The sequence below is a fragment of the Chaetura pelagica genome, unplaced genomic scaffold (assembly GCF_000747805.2).
Source record: "Chaetura pelagica isolate M959 unplaced genomic scaffold, ChaPel_1.0 scaffold150, whole genome shotgun sequence".
Classification (NCBI taxonomy): Eukaryota; Metazoa; Chordata; class Aves; order Apodiformes; family Apodidae; genus Chaetura; species Chaetura pelagica.
The window spans coordinates 4,190,977-4,207,424 of NW_009952052.1; the positions used below are offsets into that span (position 1 = coordinate 4,190,977).

Genomic DNA, 16,448 nt, shown 5'->3' on the forward strand with positions numbered 1-16,448 from the left:
CGATCCTGATCCCTTGGAGAAGACTATGCTCTTGGGTTTATGTGACTTTCTAATTAAACAGACCTTTTCAGTCACTGCATTCGAATATTTTTCAAATTAACTTGTGAAATGTGTTAGAAATAGATTGCTTTTGCTTAAAGACTCTCTTCATTTTGCATCTTGCTACATCAGTAGTTTTGTAAGTGTTTGTGAATACGACTGCAGTTCTCTTTCTCTTTTTGAGTTCTGGAAAGGATGGCAACCAATTTAAGTTATGATTTTTATGACTAATTTAAAGTAGGAAATGGAATTTCTTCATTGGTAAGTAATAATAAAATACAACCATTTTGGTACCTGACAGTTCCAGTAGTACAGTGTGAATGCATGTGTGTGTGTTTTTAACAAGAAGCCCTCTTTGAATGCAGGAATAGTGGTTATTTCTGTGTCCTGACTGGTAACTTCCTCAAAGTGGAATGTCTATATTTAATATAGATGGGATTGAAAATTAAATATTGTCTCCACATTTTATTTTGCGTTGTTTGAACTTGATGCATCACAAGAAGTGCTTGGCTTTTGGTATTCACATCTACACGGCCTGCAGAGCAAGAGCTCTTCATGTGTAAAGAGTGATTCTTAGAAGAAACTTAGAAGTTCCAGTAAAAATGGTACTTACCAGTCAAATTGTATAATGGAACCTGCAAACATGATCACATAATTGGTGACTTCATTAGTGCTACTCTGCTCAGTTTGTTGTTGCTGAGGGAAGGGATGTAAGAAAATCCTATGTGTTTCCATGAAATTTCAAGATCTCAGATGTGTGTTCTTTGCTACTCAGATTTTATCTACATATATATATATTTTTTTTTAATTACAGTATACATGTGGGAGAGGTGTTTTGGTTTTTTTTGTCATGCACATTGATTTTGAGACATTTCTACAAAAATCATTGATGTTTTGCCCTCAGTTACACCACAGCTGTCATACTGTCTCAGATAAGACTTTAACATGCTCAGTTACATGTCCAGGAGCTTCACAGACAGCATTTTGGAGTCTTTCATACTTATCCTCTTTGGATTTTGGTGCAGTACTCTGAAGGTAAACCCAAAGTCACTTTCGTGTTGCAACCTGGTAAACATCTTAAATATGAGAGAAGGGTGGCATTAGACATGGAAAGCTTAGAGAATGTGAGACCTTACAGTGGCCTTCCAGTGTCTGAAAGGGCCTACAGCTGGGGAGGGACTTGTTAAAAGAGCACCTAGCAATAGGAATGGCTTTAAACTGGAAGAGGGTAGATTTATTAGACATTAGGAAGGAATTCTTTCCTGTGAGGATGGTGAGACACTGGAACAGGTTGCCCATGGAAGCTGTGGATTTCTCTGACCGGGAAGTGTTCAAAGAGTGATTGGATAGGGCTTTGACCAACCTGGTTTAGTGGGAGAGGGGCCCCATGGCAGAGGGTTTGGAACTAGGTGATCTTTGAAGTCCCTTCCAACCAAACCATTGTATGATTCTAATTCAATAACTTTTCTGTCAGTGAAGCTCTAACCTCCACAGTGTTTCCTACTGCTCATGGATGATTCTGGTATTTATGTATTAATATATTTATATATTAATGATGAATTAACCATTCTGATAGTTATGACTGCCAGTTTCTCTCAGCTGTGTACCTAACAATAGAAGAACAAGACTATTTTCTGAATAACTGGAAAGTGCAGAATGAACAAATTAGCACAATAATGTAAATCCGGTCTTGAGCAAGATAATATATGCCTAGAAAAAAGTAGAGATTTTTCTGCTTATATGAGATTTCTTTTTAGCTCATTAGCAAGTTTTTTTATTTCTCTACTGCAGTCTACCTCAAAGATTTTTAAGCACGTCCAAAACCTCAAGAAAATTCTTTTAATTTCTCCTTTGATTTAATTTTGTTTTCGTTTGTTTGAAAATAAACTAAAACTTTCCCCATACCCCAGTGTCCTCTACTAAATGAAAGGGTAGATATGACATAACTGTAGGAATTGGCTTAAAGGTAGAAACTGTGGGAGTTCTCTGAAATTAAAACTATTTATTGGTTTCAACAAAACATGTAATTTAATAATTTAAACATAAATTCTCAGAACTTATGTTAACTCACATAAATTAAAATTTTACTAGAGACTAAGGTAGTTAAATTCTGCCGTTTTCTGGTTTCAAGACCTGCATGTTACCTAATGATACACTGATTTCACTGTAACTTTCATGTATGTATATTTCCCTTTTCTGTTAAACTTTGCTGTAGTAAGATAAAGTATCTATCATTCCATACTGAATTCATCCAGTATACTGATTCTGCAGTGTTTTCATACAATTTTATAAAAATAATTTTATTCTCACACACTGGCATGAATAAAAGGGTATTTCCCATTGTGCTCTACTACCTGTGGAGTAAAATAGTAAGAACAAGGTGTTTTTTTTCTTATGCCACTTCGAAGGAACTCTTGCATTTTGGTCATTTTTAAAGAATGTGGTATGTAAGTCTTGTCATGTTTGAAAATGAGGAGCCTCTACTTCTTTTCTCCTCAATACCTCGGTGCGTTCACCATTAGTTTTCATAGATATTTAAAGCTTCATAAGTATTAGTAGTTTCTTTGATAAATGTACTCATAGGCTCTTTTCAAAGAAGAAAAGTGTTGGTTTTTTTTCCTGGCAGTAGATTGAGCATTTTTATTTGTGCTTGTTCTGTGGTGTATATTCTGGATCTCTAGCAGCTTAATCCAATTTTGTTACTCATCCACAATTTGAAACCATGTGTAAAAAGGCATTTATTCCACCTAGGGGTAAATTACAGAACTGCTTAGAACTTAAGTAATAAATTAATTATTGATACCTGTTTTCAACAGTGCAATATTTTTATTTTTTTTTTTAATTTTTGTGCTTTATTGAAACATACAGTACAGTATTTATCCCTGAAATAAGCTAGCCTCAGTGAAGGTGTTGGAACAATCCAGTAAATTCTAATTTGTGTCACATTCAGTGCTACCTGTGTGTGCATGTGTGTCTTCAGTTAGACTCAAGTGTCTCTCCACGGTTTGCATGAAGATGCTATTTGTCCTGTTCTCAGAGCAGCTACCTGAGGTTTGCTGGTACTTCTTTCGACGTGCATATCCATGCATAAAATATATCAGTAGCATGTCTCATAATCTTTGATTTTGAAAGATGGAATTGAGGGGAGAAAGGGTGGAGTTAGTTTTCACTTGTACATTTTTTTCCAGGTTATCTTAATTTAACTTGTAAAAAAATAATATAACCTTCATGATTGACTGAGCAAGCTGAAGAAAAAAGGTCTATAGAACCCTGTTTCTGTATTAAAAATAAAAAAGAATCATAAGAAAGTAAATAATATGTGAGAGAGCAGGAAATACATGCCTTTTCCCCACTTCAGATTATTAGAAACATAGAAGTAGTCTAACACAAATGTCTTCTGTTTGCAGAGCCAATGGAGCAAAGCTGCAAATGACTGCGTATGGCATTTTTTCCATTCAAATACTCTAATAGAAAAAAACGTAACACTAATTAATTCAAAGGAAATTGATACTGTCCTCCTGTTTACTAATACCCCATAATAATCATTATTATTGTGCATCTATAAACTTCAAATCAGCTTGTAATACTTTATATCCATTAATTTACTTATGTCTAAAAAATTAATAATCCAATATACCTAATAATATCTATTTGAAGATTATTATATAATTAGTTTAAACTTTTTCATGTACCATCAATTTTTCACTATTGTAATTTATTGCTCTTTACAGAATCTGGAATATATACATTTATATATAAGCATGAAAATTATTTCAAATATGTTGCCTTTTTTGTTTTTTTTTGCACTTGAATTAGCCTCAGTTTGGTTGGCAAGAGACTAACAGTTATAAAGGCTGGTGTTACGTTAATGTGTGTGGTTTATGCTTATTTGTCAATTTTCTTATAGGGAACAAATGGCCACAGAAATGTCAGAAATATTGTCTAGGTAGGTGAGAAGACCACATCAAATGAATCAATTGTTTAATAAAAAGAAATCACACATTAAATAGGTTGAATTATTATGGAATAAAACATAATGGAATCTAATTGGGGTTTTTTAAGTGCCAAGCGGATAAGTAAATAATTTATTTCAAATAACATTTTCTTTATCAACACCTTCTTTTCAGCAATTATTTTTATTGCATTTCAAAATGCAATGCTTCTTACTGCATGCTTGCTTAACTATGTTTTTTTGCTTTATATGCTGAAAACTTTTTACTTGAGATTGATTTACTTCTTTTTTTTAAGGCTGAAATTGCTGTTAATGATACGTAACTTTGTCAGACTGAGTGGTGGTGACTGATTGTCAAGTGTTGATGCTCTTCTTCCTGCCAGACTGTTGAGCTTAAAGTCATGTAGAAAACAGAAGAGCGCAGAGTGCAGAGGAATACTGCAATGGAAAGCTAAGCCATTCAATTGGATTAGCACTCTTAAAGATTACTAGTTTAACCAGAGATTTTACAGCCTCGTTCTGCTGCTCCAAATTATGAAGCAAACTCTTAGAGTGGTGGGTAGTGTTGCTAAATAAGGAAAATCCTTAGGATTTCTCCAATTAGATTCAAGAAGGTTAGACACCAGGCAGCGGAAGTTACATTTAGCAGCAATCCTTGAACGTCCTACAGGTGTGCCAATTATAGACAAATAACAACATTTATATTTTGAAGGAGACTTTCTGTGTAACAATTTGGTTTGCAATTATGAGTTGTGCTAAGTGTGAGGAAAAGTTTCTGTCCGTTAGCTATATGCTATTTAAAAGTCAAAGAGGCAATTTTTTATATCAGACTTCTCACACACCATAAAGGGAAGCTGTGTTGACTCAGATGAGTAGCATGAGTAGGCATAATTAAGCTGATGCTGCAATAAACAGTAACATTCAGTAGTTTTAATTACAATGAAGAGATGGTTCAGTTGCTATTAAGCATAACATTTGGTTAAACAGATTGTTTCATTTTGTGAAACTTAAAAATAAATTGCATTTGTTATCTCTGCTTTCAGAACTGCTATAGCTGCATAGAGAAATTTTTCACAGAAAATGTGTTTATAACTCATTAAGTAAAAAGCGAAAAAAAACCAACATAAAACTTCACAGTCCCACATAAGACCTTTAATGAGAAACAAAGTTTGAAATACCATTCACTGGATTATAAATATTGTAATAATGTATCAGTCCCACAAAGGTATTGCTGCAAAACCAGTCTTAAATGAAAAGGCCTGTTTTTGAGGGGTTTTTTTGTTCGTCTTGTTTTTCTCTTGTGAATATTTAATAGAACATACTGCAACAACTATTTTGCTACCCTGATAAAAATCTAGTTTCTTCTGCAAAATCCTCTGAGATTGTGAATGATAATTCGATTTCCCTCTTGGTCTTAGTCAGGGACATTGGCAGAGGTTGGTAAAATCTGTTTTTGAATTCCTTAGTGTTTAAAAAGTACTCTTGATTGTCACTGAACTTTGAAGTGTTTTGAATATCCAAACAAAACATGGGAAGTTTGCTGTTCCTAAGGGAGACATCTTTCACTTCTTATCCATATAATTGTAAAGAAAAACAAATACTCATTTTTTTTCAGGTTTATCTTTACACATACACATGTAATGTTTGTTTGTTTGTTACATGGGTAACTTTATACATACTGTTGAAGATGTTTTTATACTGGTCAGCCTTTCTTCTGAGGGTGATCTTTTTTTTGTGTCGTATCTCTTTAATATTTTGGGTTTGTTTTGGTGTTTTTTTCCCCTTCTTTAGAATATGTATTGCTGTTCTCAGACAAAATTAATATAATATTAATTTGATTTCTTCTCTCAAATTTGACTTTTATCAAAGGCGTGCAATATTTTCTCTACTCTTGAAACAAGGATTTTGTCCTAATGCAGTTTTAAGCAGAAGAGGAAGCGCCTTTTCTCCCTTTTTGTCTACCTCAGCAATGGTTTTCCTTGTTTGTTTTTTAAAATAGAATTATGACTACTCTTTGTTTTCTGTGTTCTGCATCTTGACCAAGGAAAATGTACATCAGCACGGGTGAGGTACTTAGGAGGAGAATTAGCATCTTTTCACACGTAATTTCTAACTGTGAATGACAATTCCTTTTAATCTCTAGGCAGCCAATCAGATGCGACTTTGGACGCAAAAGGTGCTTTCACTTTTTCTTAATCATTTGAACATACTGAACATAATATGTTACTTGCCCTTTGAATTTAATCCCTCTGCTGCTGATTTTCATTCTAATACGTGTGCTGCGGTGTTGATCGTAGGATCTGTTCCTCCTGTTGTAACAATTCCTGTTTCCTGCTTGAAAAAATACATACATATTTTTAAAATAATCGTAGGGGTCCTGCGGTTCAAGCCACAAAAGCTGCTGCTGGAACTAAGAAGCATGATCTCAGTAAGTGGAAATACGCAGAGCTTCGCGATACAATCAATACCTCTTGTGGTAAGTTGTTGGGTTTTTTTCTGTTTTCTGATTTGAGGAAGAAGTCAAGTTGTAGTCGTATGAAAGGTGTTACTCTCTTCCTGTGACAAAGATAAACACTTGCTCATAAATTTCTTCAGGTTTGAAACAATGTAAAAATAATTTTTAAACGTTCTATTACCCCAAAAAGAAAAGTGAATGAAGCTATTTCCATGTTGAGGACAGAGAATTTCCTTTTTTTTCCCTCTTTTAGTTATATTTACGATGCTAAACTCCTTGGGCCATAAAATACATAATTTCTTAATTAAATTGTCTCAGTGTTATGTATTTCCACTAAGGGTATAATAGTTATTATTCTTTAGAATAATTATTATTCTTTAGAATTTCTGTGTTCTGCAAATTTTTTTTCTCTCACTTCTTGCTGTCACTAAATCACAAAAAAGCAACTATGCCATGTAAAGCACATTGTTGAATGTTTTCCTAGGTGTTCAGATTATTTTTTGATTTCAAAATTTGTGACTTAATTTTAGAAGCTCACAGTTAGGACATCAATTAGTTCCACTCCAATGTTATGAAGACTGAAATAGATAATAATTATTCCTTTATTAAATATTACTGTTTCTTCCTCTTTTGATTGAAAACAGTTGGTTAATTTCTTATTTAAGATAAATCAGAATATATCCCTGGAGGTAGAAATTGGAAGCAAACCCATTCTCTCTATTTGTATTTAAACCCCGAAGTTAGCTCCAAATTCTAATTGTGTCTCTGTTGTTTCTGCATATGCAAGACTGGGGCAAAGCTTTCAGCTGAATAGGTGGTGCAGTAATATGTGGTGCTAATGTATGTTCATCCCTAGTGAAGCCACTTTGGATACTCTTAGATGACTTGCAGGAAAGCCTTACAATTTTTCAGCCTCTTAGTATCATGAAATTCAAGAAAATAAAATATATTTTATAAAGAGGAAAAAGAACCTATATCTGAGCAGTCGAGTTGCTAATTTTCCCTTTTTTTCAGTTGCAAAAATAAAGTTCAGCTGTGGAATTTTATCTGTTTCTGTACTGCTTGGCTTGTGATAATGTCAACAGCCAAATTTAGCAAAGTGAAAATAGTGAACATTTCATCTTGTAGCATTTCACTGCTCCAAATCCCACAATAGAACAGCTACTGCAGGGTCTGCCATTCTTCTCAAGGAGAAAAAGATATAAAGCACTCAGAGAACTTTCTGGGCCATAAACTACAGGCCCTGTTGGTGTAGAGAATGAGGCTTTGGTATATTCTCTTCCATTCTGTTCTATTTGTGTTAACAACATGATGTAAAATTACTTACCTATCAATGTAGAAAAGCAGTTAATAAATAATTTTCCTGATTTTCTCATTAACCCCATCTTTCATCATTTTTGAGACAGATTTGGAACTGTTGGCAGCTTGCAGAGAAGAGTTTCACAGAAGGCTAAAGGTCTATCATGCTTGGAAATCCAAGAATAAGAAACGAAATGCGGAAACAGAACAACGTGCTCCCAAGTCAGTCACAGACTATGGTGAGGAGAAATAATTTTGTGTTTATAATAATTTTGGTGACAATATCCTAAGGAAAACGTATCTAGAATGAATTTTGGTTTTGCTAGGTTGAAAGAAATTCTTCTATTTTTAAAGAATATTTTTTATATTGATTTAGGGTAAATGCTTTGAAAAGATTGGAACTGGCAAATACTTTGCAGAAAATAGAATAGGAAATGCAGATACATGTACTGAATAGCTCTCCTTAAAACCTTTTCTCATACCAGCTTAGAGTTAGTACCAACTTAAAAATAGTTGTTGATTTGGTATTGGCAGTTGCTGGTATTTTTGCTAAGTGTTGGTTGGTGTGTTGCTTAGGATTGAGGAAGATAATTTCCCATTTCTGAAACGGCGATTTGTATTTTGAGACTTTTGAAATCCTGCTTTTACGGTTGTTCATACTAGTTTTGACCTCTGTAAATGCAAATGTTTTCTGAGAGCAGTTAGTGATAGTTCAACACAGAGCATTATACCTAAGGGTAGAAGAGAGATTCTAGAAATAGTTCTCAAGTAGTCTATCAGACAATTGCATTAGGCTTTTTTTGATGCTGTAAAAAGAAAGATTACAAGGAATCATTTGTTGCATAATTCACTATTACCTTTGAGGTCCAGACAAAATAAGAAGTATGGATGACAAGGTTTTTTTTTTATCTCATACTTTTATTCTTCCCTAAGATACAGATGTATAGCCCTAGATGTAGATACTTTTGAAAGGTGCTAGTAATTTCCTCATTTACATCACTGAAGGTTGTGCATATTTCAGGTTACATTCTTTTAAAAAAAAATTCTAAGAGCATTGATATTGCAGTTTTTGGTGGTGGGATGACAGATACTGTGTAGTCCTTGTTTTCTCATTAGACTGTCATTCTCCTGATTTCACAGATGGGTATTTATTGCCTTTTAAATTAAATAGGGAGGTGTAGGAGTTACAATGTTTAACATTGCCAGATCTGAAAATTAGGTGGCCAGTTTCTAGAGTGATATTGACAGAGTGGATTGTTATTCTTCTCGTCTCCCTTGAATCCAGTGATTGTTATAAAAGGAATCAAAGAAATTAACAGAATCACAGCAAAGGCTTTGTCTCAAGGATGGTAGGGTATTACTCCACCCATCTGTTTCTCTTCCACAATCCGGGATACTCTGTAATCTTTCCCCTTCCTCTTTCAGCTCAGCCACTAGGCTGAGTAAATCATTCACCTGGTCACGCGTACGCAGGTGGCCTCTCTGATATCCCCTGATATGACTGACAGGCTGAGACATTCTGTGCAGCCAGAGACCTGGACAGCTGCATTCTTGAGAGGCACCTCTGCGTTGCCACTGTCCTCCTGGCAGTGGTTTTCACCTGAGTAGATACCATGGCTAGGTCCTCTCTGGGGGTGTGTGTGTGTGAAGATCACTAGCTGAGCTCTTACCTTGAGCCAAGAGGGGGCCAGTGCCTTGTTCCGCACACCCTGCCTGCGTGAACTGCCGCGCCAGGCCCTGTTTGCTGCTCCTGGTTGTGGTGCTCCCCAGGGGCTGCTCTTCCACCTGAGGGGGTCAGGCTGCCGTCCCTTTGCCCACTGTGAGTCAGAGCTGCTGCTCCCCAGAAGCTCTCACTCCCCACCCAGGGGCACGGACTGGGACTGACTCCTTCCCACTCTCTCAATTTCTTTCTCTCACCTTCTCTTCCTCGGTTTTGCCAAGGGTTTGGTGTCTGGGGACAACTGTTCTGGGGCGCCATTCAATTATGTAGTTCTCGCCTCAGTGGCTTCACTGGAATGGTGAAATGGGTCCTTGTGGCCATGCCTAGTAATGTGGTTCTAAGTCCTTAGGAGAGGTTCTGACTGAAACAGCAGGAAAAGGCATTTGAAGCACTTCTGCAAAGTGGTGGGTTGCTTTGAATTTGAGGTTGCATGTTCTGTCAGGAGCTAAGTGGGTAAAATAAATATTCATGCTCAGTATTGCTTATGGGAAGTATGAAAGTGCAGAAAATCTTTGGGTTTGTGCAAGTTATGCTTGGAATATTCACAATCTCTTCAAATTTAGTTAAACATTTACAGCATTATTTTCAGTGTTTTTCATTAGATTTTTTTACTTTTCTTGAAATGTGGCTTCTCATTTCTGAAGAAAAGTTAGGACATCGCAGTTCAGAATAAAGGCACCAATGGTGACATTTAAGGACTTGTCAGTATCAGAAGTAATTTTTCCTATTGCAAATAATTAAACTATACAGGAATTTCACATCTATGTATCGTAATGATCTGAGAAGATACTAAGAGGGAACTCTGATTTCTTAGATGTTTAAGCTTAAAGTCGTTCGGGTGTCACTGAGTATTTGATTTAAATGATGTAGTATCTCCTTTTTGTCTTTTCACCAATGTTATATGATTTTACAGGTATCCTTTAATTAAAATGATACATTCAGTATAGAAGGTAAACTGTGGTTTGATTATTATTATTGGAGTAGGCAAATCTGGTATCAATAGAAATCAATGTCAAAATGGAAATGTCAAAAATAAAAAATAAAAAAGTAATTAATGAGCAGATTTGTTACAGCAATCTATGCTCAGCATGTATACAACTGAAGTTCTGTAGCAGGTATTGCAAATTATTGAAGTAATCTATTTCAAAATTAAATCCTGATGAAAATAGAAGCAGTTGGAAATCTATGAAACTGGAAGAAAGGAGACATTTCATATGTGTCAGTAAGCAGAAAAATCATAGAATCATAGATTAATAGGAATACTTAGCTCAACATCTGGGTTTATTGTGTAACTTGATTTTCTTTTTGTGTATCATCAGCATTGGTGAAAATGTTGGGGTAATTAAACTATAATTTGTAAAGGATCAGCACTTTGATGTTGTGTTCAACATGTAATATTTGTTCACAGATTTTGCACCATTTTTGAGCAACTCACGTAAGTGGGGAGATGGCTATTTAAGCTAACTTTGAAGAATAGGAACACTGAGAGCTCTATACTAACTAATTAATCCAGTGTTTTGCTACACGGGTACATAGAATTTATTGTTAAAAAAATCTATTTTACCATTTGGCAGTTATTGAACAGATGGTGATTATCTGTTAATCTAGTAATATGTACATGTATTTTACTGCTTATTTTCATGAGATGCTACCCATTTGAGCTGTCATGGGAAGGGAGAACAACTTAACTTTTTAATGTAGTTTAAGGTATAATCTATTTTTTCCTTTTTTTCCCCTCCCCACTGCCTCTCCTCCCTTTTCCCCTCCCCAAGAAATACCATGTTTATTATAGCATTTTTTACTCTTCACATGACTCTGTTGTAGCAAAACTCTGGAATCAGCTTAATATAACAGCTATTTTCCTGCCACAAAAACTAACATTCAGGTGATGGTTTCTTTTGAATAAAGAACTACAATTCTGTATCACTGAAAAGTAGAGGCTATATTGGCTGCTTAGTATTCCTGTCCTCTAGATTTCCTCTTGGATTTAGGTATGCATAGGTGTAGAAATACGCCTTAGCAGTTACCATGCAGTGCAAAATGTATTTGACAAAACTAAAGCACTAATCTGCTGTGACAAATGCTGAAGCAACTTGCAGAAATTATAATTAATTTAGTATAAACTGTAGACTAAATATCCCTGTAAAATGTCTTTTGTCAGAGTTGATGTATAAAAGTAGAATTCACCTATTAAAATCTTCTGGTTGTCTTCCTTGTGTTTATGTAGACGTGGAAAAAATTGGGGGTATGATTTGTACAGTACATATTTTTTTAAGATTCTTCACATTTAGAAAAAATCTGAGTAGTCTTGTTCATAACTATAAAAATACATCATTAGAAGTGATTGTCATTTTTCATTTATTTAATTTCAGCTCAAAAATTAGCTTTGCTGCTGAAGAGACAATGGACAAAAACAAAGAATTAACTTTTAATTATTCCCTTTATAGTGAGACATGGAACTATTAATACTGATTTTCTTCTGTAGCGGTGGCGTAGAAATTCAGAATTTCTGAAACAGTATTTTTCACACTGGTTTTGTAAAACACTAAAACAAGATCAGTAACAAGCAGTAAATGCAGTTATTAAAGGGAAGAGTCTTGCTTGTAAGAGCATGTCCTATTTAAAACTAAATATGACAGTGTATACATAACACAAAGTTCATCAGCTGATGAGTTAACTGTTAAGTTAGAGATTATTTGTTTATAACTGATGGGTTAGAGAATATTTGCTTTTATTCAGGAGTCCAAAAATGCATATGGGAGATATTTAGCAACAAAAAATAAATATATGAAACTTTAAAGATTTTATGTAATTATCTCCTCTCCAAGTTTGGTCTGTAGATCTTAAAGGTCTGAAATAAACAATGTCTTAAAAAAAGATAGCAGACTTAGAGTAATTCTAATAATAGAATCATAGAATCATTACGTTGGAAAAGACCTTCCAGATCATTGAGTTCAACCGTAATCCAACTACCACAACCACTAAACTATATCCTGAAATACCACGTGCTTCTTGAACTCCTCCAGGGATGGTGCCTCCACCACCCCCCTTGGGCAGCCCATTCCAATGCCTCACCACTCTTTCAGTAAAGAATGCTTTCCTGATATCCAACCTAAACTTCCCCTAGCACAAATTAAACCCGTTTCTTCTCATCCTAATGCTGGTTACTTGGGGAAGAGACCAACACTGGCTTCCCTTCAGGTAGCTGTAGAAAGCAGTAAGATCTCCCCTGAGCCTTCTCTTCTTCAGATTAAACAACCCTAGTTCCCTTACCCACTCCTTGTATGAAATGCCCTCCAAACCCCTCACCAGTCTCGTTGCTCTTCTCTGGACGTTGCTTCAGGACCTCAATGTCTTTCTTATGCTGTGGTATGCCCAGAATTGAACATGGTACTCAAGCTGTGGCCTTACCAGGGCCGAGTACAGGGGCACAATCACTTCCCTACTCCTGCTGGACAGTGTATTTGATACAGGCCAGGATGCCATTGGCCTTCTTGGCCACCTTGGCACACTCCTGGCTCATGTTCAGCTGGTCATCCACCAGTACTCCCAGATCCTTTTTCACCAGGCTGCTTTCCAGCCACTCTTCCCCGAGCCTGTAGCATTGCTTGGGGTTATTGTGGCCAAAGTGCAGGACCTGGCACTTGGTCTTGTTAAACCTCATCCCATTGACCTCAGCCCGTCAATCTGACCTGTCCAGATCTCTCTGCAGAGCCTTCCTACACTCGAGCAAATCAACACTCCCACTCAATTTAGTGTGGTCTGCAAACTTGCTGGAGTTTAGCACACAGGAATCTAGGCAGAAAGTTATGCTTAGTGACAGCTTCGTAAGTGATGTTTGTTGTCAACATTTCTTTTAACAATTTGTTCATTTCTGACAGTATTACACACCCTTCTGTGTCTCCTGTCAAAAATCTTCAAGTGGTGCTTTATATTTTTGTAACTGAAAATGCTCCTTTGTGCTGTGACCTTGTTTCACAAAGAAATGGACTGAACTAGGGCACTTACTGATTATTTTAAGCACTTTATTTTGTCTAAATGTACCTAAATGAGTCCATTGAGCAACTTTCGTATAGATACAATAGTTACGATGAACCTTTCCTCACCGTAGTGATTAATAGAATGCACATGATATGAGACAGAAATACTTTTTAGGTTTGATGAGACTTCAGATGACTTTGTATTCAAAGAGAATCTCCAAGGTTTTTGGGGTTTGGTTTGGTTTACTTATTTTTCTTTGATGCATTTGTTTTGCTTTTTACTTTGCTGATTAATTGAGGAAGTCCTAATACATTTTTCTTGTTTTCTATTTTTTGTTTGCTTGTTTTTTGGGTTTTTTTGAATGATAGCTCAACAGAATCCAACAACCCAGCTACCAGCCAGACAACAAGAGATTGAAATGAACAGACAGCAGCGTTACTTCCGCATTCCCTTCATCCGTCCCGCAGACCAGTACAAAGATCCCCAGAACAAGAAGAAGGGCTGGTGGTATGCTCATTTTGATGGGCCATGGATTGCTCGACAGATGGAACTTCATCCTGACAAAGCACCCATTCTTCTGGTAGCAGGTTGGTATTGAAAGCAACATTCAAATGTTGAAAAGGTTTAGAGTTGATAACTTACTTTAGAAAAGGAGGTTGAGGATACAAGTCATATCCTTTTTTTTTTTTTTGTCAGCAGATCTTGTCTGGGTAGAATTTGAGGATTTGGGACTGCTGTTAATGGTGGCCAAATGTTACAGAATATCATTTGGAGATGTGACTGCTCACCTATTTTACTTGTACATGTACTTTAATCTGGGAAATCATACACAGAGTGGGAATCCAAATATAAATGGTTTTAATGTTAAGTGTTCTCCATTTATTCACTGAACTGGAGTCAGCATGAAGATAAAATACCACAGTTTATCTGGGAAGGTTCTGCTCTTCATTGTATTGGTTTTTAGTTAGCTTTGAAAAATTACAGCAGTGTATATCAAACCAGTTTGCTCATATGGTGTCTTGCCTTTCCATAGTATGGTGCTAATAACAAACATTTGTACTGCTTAGTGTGGGAGAACAGCTTTATAATCATAAACATTTAAAATAAAACCTTAATGTGGCAATGGATTGGTAGAGATTTATTTGGTAATGAAATGTATCATCCTTTCCTGGAGGATAATAAGAGGGGAGAGAACACTGGACAAATGCTGTTTACAGTTCTGGTTTTTTAGGTTTTGTTTTTTACTTGAAGGCTGAGGCAGGGGCCAAAGCCAATGTATTCAGCTCCAGACTGACACTTCATTAGCGACAAAAGTTCCTTGGTTTTCTGCTAATTATTTTAAACATAATTCCTTATACAAACTGTTGCCTGCTCAGTGTCAAAGCCCATAGCTAATAGTAGCATTGCTGTTGTAAATACTACCTTCAATAGTTCACCTATTTAAAAATCAGCTTAGAATACAGCAAGCCAGCTGCACCCATCATTTCATTGGATTCCCTGTGTCAGTCCCATTTGGTAAACACTGTTTGTTTACTATGGGAGGTTGATTGCTTAAGAACACTGACTGCTTGATAAAAAGTCTTGAGTTCTTAGTAACTTTGCTGCAGTTAAACAAACAGTAAGAGTAGTTCACTGTGAAACCATGTAAAACAGGAAGTGTGTGTGTAAAACAAATGTGCTTGTCCTCCTGTAGTGGATTTCACAAGAATATATCAAGATGCTGAACTCTTTTACTTCTTCCTGTTGTTTCTTTTTGCTCACTTTTTAAGCACAATTTTGTCAGTTGCAACATCTGATACTAGTTTATTCCAATCCTGCTTGTCTAGTCTGTGTGTAAAAAGACAAAAACCTTTTGAAGTCTGTTAACAAACTGGAGCTCGAGGGAGGAAATCAAATCAGCAAAGATCTAACCTTTGTTAACGGTACCTTGGAAGGGATGTAAAAGCTTGATAGAGACTTTTCTCTTTCCCCTTTGCCATTTCAGGGAAGGACGATATGGATATGTGTGAGCTGAATCTGGAAGAGACTGGCTTAACGCGAAAGCGAGGGGCTGAAATTTTGCCGAGACAGTTTGAAGAAATTTGGGAGCGCTGTGGGGGGATCCAGTACCTCCAAAATGCAATTGCAAGCAGACAGGCTCGTCCCACGTATGCCACAGCCATGCTGCAGAACCTGCTGAAATAAAAGGTCACTTTGCACAGTAGTGTTGGAGAGGAGAACCCCTGCCCGTGATACAAAGGGAAGAGTTCCTCTGTTCAGCAGAGGATGTAAACATTCTATGAGCATATTAGAGATATTTAATATAAAGTGAACAGATTTTATTAATCATGTGGTTTGTTAATTTGTACTTTATGATGTTCCATTTGTGTGGTGAACTTCACTAGGTATGAAGACCTTGAAGAAATTTCAGTGTAGTTTGTTGCATTTTGTTTATATGTTGCATTTTCTTTAACATTTTCTGTTGTTATTCTTAATACTTTTAAGCAATCTGTCTATACTTGGTTACATATTACAAAGAACTGTATTGCAACCACCTTTTTGTAAAAACCCCTCTTTAAAACACTGAATAGTTGGCTTCAAGTGGTGGCCTAGTAAAGAGGTTATGCTGTTTCTCATAACTGGAATTGTGAGGCCTTAGCTTTGACTTCTCTTCTGGAGAAGTTGGAGTATACTTTTGTATAATCTGAGACATTTTATGTCCTGATTTGAAAACTGGTTAGTGTCTGTATTTACTGACTTTTCAGAAACTGATGAGAAACCCTCCTAGAGACACAAAAGTTCCTATTTAATGCATTCTCTCTTGGTTTAAGATAAATAGTTTTCTGTACATTCTGAGAAGAGCATTTGTGTATGTCAATAGTGAGTAATATTGGAGGTACTCAAGGAATGTACTGCTCAATAGGGCTTCTACCACCTCTCTCTTAGTTTCTTTTTTCTCTTTAAGTATCAGTTACCTTTAGGCTTATTTTTCTGACCAAATTTCCATTAGGAATTCTTGGATG

The 16,448-nt window shown here is 36.0% G+C and overlaps 1 protein-coding gene across 1 annotated transcript in view; it reads left to right on the plus strand.

The window, feature by feature from the left end:
* The window catches only part of MYO6 (myosin VI), a 78,995-nt gene extending 62,821 nt beyond the window's left edge, over positions 1-16,174 (plus strand). The window contains exons 28-34 of the mRNA XM_010003572.1: positions 3,447-3,476; positions 3,947-3,985; positions 6,364-6,467; positions 7,853-7,984; positions 10,874-10,900; positions 13,815-14,033; positions 15,431-16,174. Of these exons, the coding sequence (XP_010001874.1) occupies positions 3,447-3,476; positions 3,947-3,985; positions 6,364-6,467; positions 7,853-7,984; positions 10,874-10,900; positions 13,815-14,033; positions 15,431-15,630 (751 nt within the window). The 3' untranslated portion in view covers positions 15,631-16,174. The remainder of the gene's footprint in view (positions 1-3,446; positions 3,477-3,946; positions 3,986-6,363; positions 6,468-7,852; positions 7,985-10,873; positions 10,901-13,814; positions 14,034-15,430) is intronic.
* Positions 16,175-16,448: the final 274 nt, after the last annotated feature.